The sequence below is a fragment of the Oratosquilla oratoria genome, chromosome 38 (genome assembly GCF_046742065.1).
Source record: "Oratosquilla oratoria isolate Oo_2021 chromosome 38, ASM4674206v1, whole genome shotgun sequence".
NCBI lineage: Eukaryota > Metazoa > Arthropoda > Malacostraca > Stomatopoda > Squillidae > Oratosquilla > Oratosquilla oratoria.
In genome coordinates, this window is record NC_134814.1 from 46,280,719 (window position 1) to 46,290,285 (window position 9,567).

Sequence of the window (9,567 nt, forward strand, 5' to 3'; positions counted from 1 at the left end):
CTTCACAGCATCATCCATACACAACCATTTTCCATTCACCAATATCTTCTGTCTTCTTCCTTCCTTCCCCAACAGATATTTCCCTCTTTCCCAATGCCCCTTTTACCTCATCCATCCATCTAATCCTTGGTTGCCCCCTCATGTTCACTCCTTCCACCTCCCTCCCACACCTTTCACCAATCTTTCTTTACTCATTCTTTCCATGTGTCCAAACCATCCCAATACTCTTTCATCAGCCCTTTCTCCCAACTCCCTTTTCATCCCTGCTCTCCTCACCTCCTTGTTTCTCACTCTACCCAGCTTAGTAACCCTTATCATACTTCTCAGGAACCTCATCTCAAACACATTCATACTCCTCTCTTCCTCTCTTATGTTCCATGTATATACATACACATATATACATACATACACACGACTCGGTGGCGCAGTTGGTAGAGCACTGAACTGCTACGATAGTGGCCTGTAGTTCTTGGTTCGAATCCTGCCCAGGGCCGAAATTATTTCGGTACCGCTGCACTTCGGGTCGTTACTCTGACTCTCGTGGGTGGGTCATAGTATTACCCATAGATCGGACCTACGAGCTCTGAGCTCTCTTCCAGGAGGGAAATAGCTGTCGATCTTAAGTCCAACACATGATCCAAAGACCAAGTGAATATACCAAAGGCTTTTTTTCCCCCTTATTTTTGTGAACATTCTTCAATTTTTCTTTCAGCAGTAATCAGCTTCTGTGTCTTAGTACTTTGAATTCCACTAAAAATTGGTCTCTCAAGGCTCATGCAAGGAACTGGCCAAATTCACAAATGGAAGCCATGTGCCAAAGCCTGGCACTATATTTTGCAATAGTTTCATTGGGACCCTGTACACATCGCTGGAATTTGAAGGTTTTAACAACATGAAGCCTTTTTGGTTGATAGTGACCCTTTAATAAATTTATAATCTCATCATAGGTCTTGTTCTTAGGTAGCATTGAACTGCATAAATCTTGAAGTAACTGGTAGGCATCTTTTCCTAAAACTATGATAAGAACAGCAACCTTCCTTTTCTTAGTTGTATGAATCACAGCTTCCACTTGCATTTTTGGCATGAATCTCAATCTCATTTGCACATAAATATTACTCTAGTCTCTCTGAATAACTTGTGAAATCCTCTGGGGAAAGATTGAAGGCATCAATGTGCCCAAGCAATTCTTGGCCTGCCATTTCAGAGGTATATATATATATATATATATATATATATATATATATGTATATGTATATATATATATATATATATATATATATATATATAAAACATAAAAATGGGTCACTATTAATTTCTTTTATTTGCCTTGGAGACTTATGGAACAATTCTGGCAATCCCATATGCCATTCCCATCTGTGACACCATCAGTATTCAGGGAACTAAAATGAAGGGAGTGTTGTGTGGGTCGGCCATGTTTAATCTTTCCTTGATGGGGGATCATCAAATGTAAATAAACAACCTTAAGGGAGCATTCATATAATGCAAATATAAAGCCAATTTTTATGTAAATAGTGAATAATACATAACAATATGCGTACTAGAGTATGTGGATTCCTATATAATTACCAATGAACCATCAATTCTTTCCCTGGTAAATCTCCAGCAGAAATAATGTTTAAAGGAGTTTTCAAGGGTACTGTAGAAGCTGTTAAGAGTGCAGGGCAGATCTTCCAGTAGATAGAATAATGAAATGCTTAAGGAGGAAGAGCCCTTGTATGGTCTGGATGACGCAGTGTTTGTTTGCAATTTTGGTAAAGGTTCTCCACGGGTTGAAGGAATGACTGATGAAGTATTTGGTTCAAGAAATTATAAGGTGAGGGTTCAAAATTTGGGAAAAACATAGGCTATAGATCAGATTATGCCTAGAATTGTGGGTGATTTTAGCCAACCTAAGAGTGAGGAATTAGACAATGTAAATGATAATTTCATAGATAACTCCTTAACTAGAGTAGATGTTTCTGGTGATTTAACATTGGATTCACAGGTTAATGGAGATAATACTAATGAAAAACCTCAAAAAAAAGACCTTGTAAGTAGTAACCAAGATTGTTCAGTACAACCCACTGAGAGGAGGCGTTCCAGTTGCATCCATAGACCACCTGATAGGCTGGACTTATAACTTGTAAATACAATTTTTGTGTTTATTAAAAGGGGAGAAATGTAATGTTTTGTAACCCTTCTGCAACTGGGTAATCTTGTTGCTGTGGTCATCTGAGACCATGTTGTTTTGTGATTTTGTTGTTGCCTGACCACATGGTCCTATTAAAGAGAAGCTAAGGACATGTTGGCTCTTATCTATACACTCTCAATCAACCCCAATAGACTCAAAATCTGTGCTGTACTATTGTAGTACTATTTCACTGTCACCAACTGAAGGTATAAGGAGAAAAAGAGCATTTACCATGTGAGAAGGTAGAAATACAGTTAAAGTTGATAGATATCTTGAGCCCAGTCCAGAAAATGTGTGCCAGACACTCAAAGCTGCATCTCCAGATGGAGGTATGGGGATTGGTGGTTCTTGAGAATTAGCAGGAGTGAGATGTTTCTCTCCGCCATTTATCTTGCAGTATCACCACAAACAGGTATATCATTGATCATTGTGATTGTAAGTAGTTCATTTCCCTCCTCACCTCTCCTCCTCACTCATTGGTCCTCATCTCTTCTCTGCTCACTACATTTGACCTCCAAGGCCCCACCAAGGGAATTGCTCGTAGGATGACTAACCAGTGCTAGGGTCTGCCATGTGACTACCACAAAACCTCTTTGAAGAAAATCACATGCAGTGCCAACATTGGCCAGCCATGACTAAGCCTGCACCTTGGCCAGCTTCATGACACGGAACACTCGACCAATTGAAGAATGCATACCCTCTGTCTTTGTGAGCCACCGGCATCAAACATTTTGCCTCCAACTTTCCCACACAGCACACATGACCTCACACCAATCAGGATCACGGGTCATGACCTGCCTGTGTATATAAGCTGAATGGACACCAAAGATTCAGATTGACCTGGAGCAGCACACGTAAGCTTGCCTCACTGTTTACCATCTCCCCCTTGCTCCCTCGCAAGCATATCACCAAAGACATGACTTGAAACACAGTCATCACCTCCCTCGCCATCTCATTTGTCCTCCCCCCTACTGGCACCCAACATTCATTGTTAAATGAATCAACTTTCTCTCCACCAGAGTTTGCCTTCAACCAGCCTAACTGGCTGCCCAACATGGGGCAGACAACCAGCCTAACAATCCCACCTGACTATACCTCCCAGTAAAGTGGAATTAATTCCAGTTGATGGTTTCAGCAACAAAATCATCTGTATGTTCCCAGTGAATAGAGACCAAACATTAATCACTGGCAGTGTTAAAATGCATAACCTAAACCCCACAGTAAGTAATTCTAACAGATGCATAGTCATATCATACTGCTATAAATGAAATATCAAATAATTTCTTGACATTGAATTACCATGAACAGCATTGTTTTGTGCTGTATATTATCATTTTGGGGGTTCAATGAACCCCAATCATTGCATTTCAAAATATATAACCCTATTTCAGTGCTTAAATGCTGTAACATCCATCACATAATTGTTAAGTGTTATGGGATTTTGAAAGAAATATTCACCACATTGACCCCTAGGTAACTTGGTCACATTTAAGTGGGACCACACTTGAATGTGCCCTAATTTTTGGTGTCTCAAAGGAAGTGGAGAGCATACAATCAGAATTTTACAAAATTTAATTGATGGAAGCCCTTGAGGTTCTAAAACCTATCTTACCTGGGTAACAATTTCCATTATTCCAATATTCTCTAGTCATCTCCACATTAACTTTTCCTTCTTCACATCTGCACATCTCTCCTTCACTGGAGCAATTGTCGGTATCATTGGAAATAAAAGATGATTTTGGTTCTGCAATTATCATTGTACTGTAAGTCTTGACAATAAATAGTAAATAAAGTGAAACTGTAAATCATTAATGCTACTAAAATCATATTCTGAAACATTAAGCTGTACATAATCTTTTGTGTATAAACATCAAGATATACAGGAAGACATGTGAGTTGATTAATAACACTATTCACCCAATGCCATATATAAAAAAGTGAGAACCACCATTTGTTTTACATCTAAAATATCATGTCTATGTATTCTGCAAACATTTTACAGTAATTTTAAGGTTAAAAGCTGAATGTAAAGATATGTATTTTTGTAATAAAAAAAAAAGGCATTTTGAAAGACCAATAAGTGCTCTTCCAAGTTTCTTCTAAATGCTGCCTTTATGAAAGAAATTTTACAGGCACACACATACAAACACAAACATGCCTAAAGGGTGTAAAGAAATACCATTTTCATATAAATACATAGATACATGGAATAGCTTAGTTGATGTAGTCCAAGCGCAAATAATACATGAGTTCAAATCTAAATATGATAATTGGAAATCAAGGATATAGATGAAGTTGGAAGTACTCATGAATTAGAGGTTAGGAAAAAAAAAAAAAAAAATAGAGAACAGGATACAGAACCCATCAAGCGTTGTTCTTTTCCTGTACAGGTTCCCCCCACTATACGATTGGGTTATGTTCCTGAAAGCCAGATCGGATAGCGAACTTAAGTTTTAATGGGCTTTAATTTAATGAGGAGAGTAGCTTTGGCCTAGCCTATATTGAGAGATATATAACACTTTTCCACATAAGAACATAAGAATGAAGGATACTGCAAGAGACCATGTCCATTACCACCTGTCATCCCCATCCATAAAGTTGTCCAGCCATTTCCTAAAACACACCATCCAAAGAGATACAGTAGTGTTATGGCCGCATTATTTTTTTATACAGTGGTTTCCCCAGATTGCCTATATATACTGGAAAGAGCAGAAAAAGAGGCTCTGTAGAATGCCACTAGTCACTAGTTACCTGATCCTACACTGCACATACCTTTCATGGCTAGTCTTACTAAAATCCTGAGGAAGCCTTCTCCTCGTCATCAGAAGTGGTAGGGCTTTATGAATACTGGGCAGCAGAAGTGGATGGAAGAGCGGCATATGTAGACTGGAGGTGGCAGAGGGGAGTCCAGATAAGCTGATGCAGGGCGGGGGTCTGGGTGGGAAGGAGTGGCAGGTTTGAAGAAGCTGGAAATGGTGGTTTGCCTTGCTTTTTTTTTTTTTTTTTTCTTGGCCTCGAATATAATCTGTAGACCTTGAAGGCTTGCTCCACATTATAGACAACTGTTCCACTTCATGCTGGGTTTGGGTCCCTTTCCTTTGTTTTTTCAATGATTGCATCTAGGCCAGAAAACACCTCACGAAGTGCTTTGATGTCAAGGGCTCACTGGGGTGCATCATCATCATCATAGCCATGGAGAGCTTGTTCTTGTTCCAACTCCATCAGATCTTCATCGCTGAGTGGCTTATCATGGGACTGTATCAATTCATTCACATCATCTTCATCCACCTCCTTGAAGCCAGCCATATGTGAGAGCCTGACGATGTCCTTATGAATGGGTGTCACATCACTAAATCCAATGAAGTCATCAACTGGCTTGAAATTCAGGCCACAGTTTCTTCCAGCAGTCATTTTTTGTCACCTCCTTCCATGCTGGATTGATATTGTCAATAGCCTTCTTGATATTATAATTGGCCTAAAACTGCTTGACAGTGGGCTTGTCTGGACTGTCAATCATGTTAATCAACTGACTTATTGTGCAGCGCTGGTAATATGCCTTGAAAGTGGCAATCACACCTTGGTCCATAGGTTGGATGAGTGCTGTCATGTTTTGGGGCAGAAACATCACCTCTATGTTGTCTGCCCAATCTTCCATGGATGTTGGGTGGCTTGGACCATTATCAACTAGCAGGAGGAAATGATTGGCAATGTTTTCTTTGGCAGCACAGTCATGCAGTGCAGGGGACAAATAATTTGCAACATAATGCTGGTTCATAGAAGACGTTATCCAGGCCTTCTTGTTGGATCTATATATCAATGGGAGATATTCTTTCACATAGCCCTTAAGTGCCCTTGGGTTTTCACAGTGGTATGTCAGTAAAGGTTTCAGTTTCAGGTCCCCAGTTGTATTACCACCCAGCACCAGGGTTAATCTGTCTTTGGATACTTTAAATCCTGGCATTGTTTTCTCCTCCTTAGCAATAAAGGTTTTGGATGACATTTTCTTCCAATACAGGCCTGTCTTGTTGTAGTTTATCACCTGTTTGGCACTGTAGCCACACTCTTCACTCTTTTTTTAATGTTGGTATGAATGCTGCAGCAGCAGACTTGTTAGAACTTGCTGCCTCAACAGTCATCTTGATATTGTGTAGGGCTGCTCAGGTTTTAAAACAGTCGAACCAACCTTTACTAGCACTGAAAGTTAACCCATCCTTAACATCATATCCCTTTTTATGTAGATCATCATAAATCAAGAGGGATTTCATTGCCACAAGGGAGGTAGAAAGGAAATTGCTGTGGCAAGACAGGTCATCAATCCACAGCCTTAAGAGTCTCTCCATTTCCTCCATTATTGGTTCCCTCTGCCTCATCAGCATCTTTGCCATTAATGTAGAAGCTGTTTCACCAGCTTTCTTTACACTGTCTCCTTGTTTGATTATTGTGGAGACAGTTGGTTGGGGCAACTGCATGAATCTGGCGATGGAGTTAGCCACTTCACCTCCCTCATGGTGCTTAGCAATTTCAAGTTTTTCTCCAATGATAAACTCTTCCGCAGTTTTTTGGGGTTTATCTCACCAGTAGTATTTGTTGCAGGCTGCTTGGAAGCCATCACATTATGTATTACTCTTGTAAAAGCAACAGTGAATGTGAAATAGTAGTGCAAAACAAACACTGATACATGGGCCAAGGGAGTAAACATAACTGAATAAAGAACAAGAACGAGTTTTGATGGGTGCCTGATGGAACGTGGGTGGTGCTGCGATCATGGTTCGTTTGTTTATGGTTTGGTGATCGTATAATCAAATGCCTACATCAAAAAATGAGCAAGCGGTATCAATTCAAAAGGATCGTATAAACGAAATATCAGATATCGAACAATAAACTAGCGAGGGAAACCTGCATACTATAATAGGTAAATACAAACACACACGTTTGCAGATGATGTAAAAATCATGATGGGAGTGAAAAAAAAAACAAGATCACTGTAGACTATAACAAAAACCTCTAGATACTATTTTCGATGGAGCCAAGAATGGGAAATAAAGTTCAATACCAAAAAATGCTAAGTACTAGAAATGGGCAATCGATGCAGAAGCCATCTTTTAACTATTAGTTGGAAAGTGATCCTATTACAAAAGCAAATAAGGAGAAATATTAGGGAGGGTTGATAAAAGACATATGGGCTGCTGTAGAAGATTAAAGTAGTATGAAGAAATGATGAAAAAAACATCCAGAACCCCTGATCTATCCAAGATTAGAATATGAGTCAGTGGTATGGTCTCCACACAGAATAATGCATACACACACACATACCCCAAGACAAGAGCTTGGAATGAAACCAAACACCAAGAAATTTTATTGGATACAGCTCTTTTGCTAAAGAAAACTATAGAAGAAAGTAGAAACATAGTCCTTACTGAAGATTTTACTTGTGGCGAGGTCAACTGGGAGAAATGGGAAGCAATTGGTAAGCAGATTCCTGGGGAAATACCCTAATGAGTATAGCAATGGTAAGAGGAGATCACACTCCAACAATATCAGAGTTATTACTAACCAAAGAACCAGACATCATCAGCGCCATGAACTATCTTCTCCCAATAAGAAAAAAATTACCATATTACAACAGAATTTCAACTGGACAATGAGAAAATAGAGCCAAGGAATGAAACACACAGGCAAGGGGATCAATTTTAGGAAACCAGATTACTTAGGGTTGAAAAGATTCTCTGAAGAAACAAACTGGGAGGAATTCATGAATACCACAGAAATAAGTAGGAAATAAGAAGTCTTTCAATCTTGACATTGACAACCTAGGGGTAAACAAACCAAAGACTAGAGAAGGGAAGAAAAAGGAACAGTAACAGAATTTATTTAACAAAAAGTGTGAGATTGAAAAAAGGCCAGGGACATGACTTGGGAAAAATGGAGGAAGAAAAGAAGCAAAACAAAATAAGCTTACAAACAAGGTATAAATGACTTTGCAAGAATTTGAAGGGAAGAAGAAAACATTGTTGAAAGAAGTGTAGTAGATAAATGCAAAGATGAGCCAAAACTGTTTTACAGGCTTATAAATGGTAAATTGAGACACAGGGAATAAATCACCAAATTAATAGTGGATGGTAAGGTATTTGAAGAGGCCTCAGCTCAGGCAGTAATAATGAATGAAAGATTCCCACTGGTCTTCACAAAAGAGTGCAAATTTTTGGAGAAAAATGAGGGGAACAAATAACCAGGTTTAGCAGATATAAATGTAGAAGTGAAGGAAATATTCAATATCTTGGGATCATTGGATGTGGCAAAAACTTAAAGACCTGATGGGATCTCAAACTGGATCCTTAAAGAATGTAGGGAATAACCATCAGACAAGATCCAGCCTTTTTACATGTTCTTTGAAAGAAGGCATTGTGCTGCTTGATTGGAACAGGGCAAATGTGGTGCCAGTTCACAAAGGTGGAAACAAGGCAACACTAACTAGAACAATAGTAAAATCATGTAAAAGGATTGTGAAAGATCGATGGGCATAATATCTTCAAGATATGAACAATGAAAGACAGTCAGTTTGGCTTCGGATCAAGAAGGTCATGTGTGTTGAACCTTTTCATCTTTTACTCAAGAGTGATCGATGTGCTTCAAGAGAGAGAAGGGTGGGTGAACTGCACGTGCCTGGACCTGGAGAAGGCATTTGATAAAGTACCTCACAGATATAAAATGGGGGAGGATTATGACAGAAAAAATGGAAAGCAATAAAAAATATGTTTTGGAAGGAAATCAAGAGAGGAAAGGGGAGGCAAGTCAAGTAGAGAAGAAAAGATAAAAGACACGTATAGACAGATCTTGACAGACGAGGAGGCAGTAATGGGAAGATTGGCAGAGTATTTTAGAGAGCTGTTGAATAAGGAGGAGGATAGGGAGGGATTGATGATGGAAAAAGAAAATGGAGAAATAAGAAAAGATGAGGTGCATAAAGTTCTGAAAAGAGGGAGGTGAGCCAGTTGTTGTTTGCTGGCAACACTGCACTTGTTGCAGGGTCAGAGAAGGGATTAAGAGAGTTAGTGACGCAGTTTGGAAAGGTATGCAATAGGAGAAATTTGAAGATAAATGTGGGTAAAAGCAAGGTGATAAGATGTTCAAGGGGAGAGGATGGCAGTGAGTTGAAAGTAAGTCAAAAAGATGGGCTACAAATTGATAGCTTTACTTATTTGTAGTCATATGTAGCAGGAAAAGGAGGAATGGAATGGTGGAGGTAAATTGTAGATAGAGAGAAGCAAGTAGATACCTAAGAAGATTGAAAAGTGTGTATGTATGTATGTATGTATGTATGCCTTGGCGGCGGCGACTCAATGTAATGCTCTTGCCTTTAATTGGTAAAGCCAGAT

General features: G+C 39.2%; 1 protein-coding gene across 2 annotated transcripts in view; it reads right to left on the minus strand.

Moving 5' to 3' along the window:
* LOC143019775 (uncharacterized) overlaps positions 1-3,924 on the minus strand; it is a 102,342-nt gene extending 98,418 nt beyond the window's left edge. Inside the window, exon 1 of one of the 2 annotated variants that reach the window (XM_076175758.1) lies at positions 3,804-3,924. In XM_076175758.1, coding sequence (XP_076031873.1) covers positions 3,804-3,879 — 76 coding nt within the window. In that variant the 5' untranslated portion in view covers positions 3,880-3,924. Of the gene's footprint in view, positions 1-409; positions 1,182-3,803 lie in introns of those variants that run through there. The other variant, XM_076175759.1, reaches the window with a different exon arrangement.
* Positions 3,925-9,567: the final 5,643 nt, after the last annotated feature.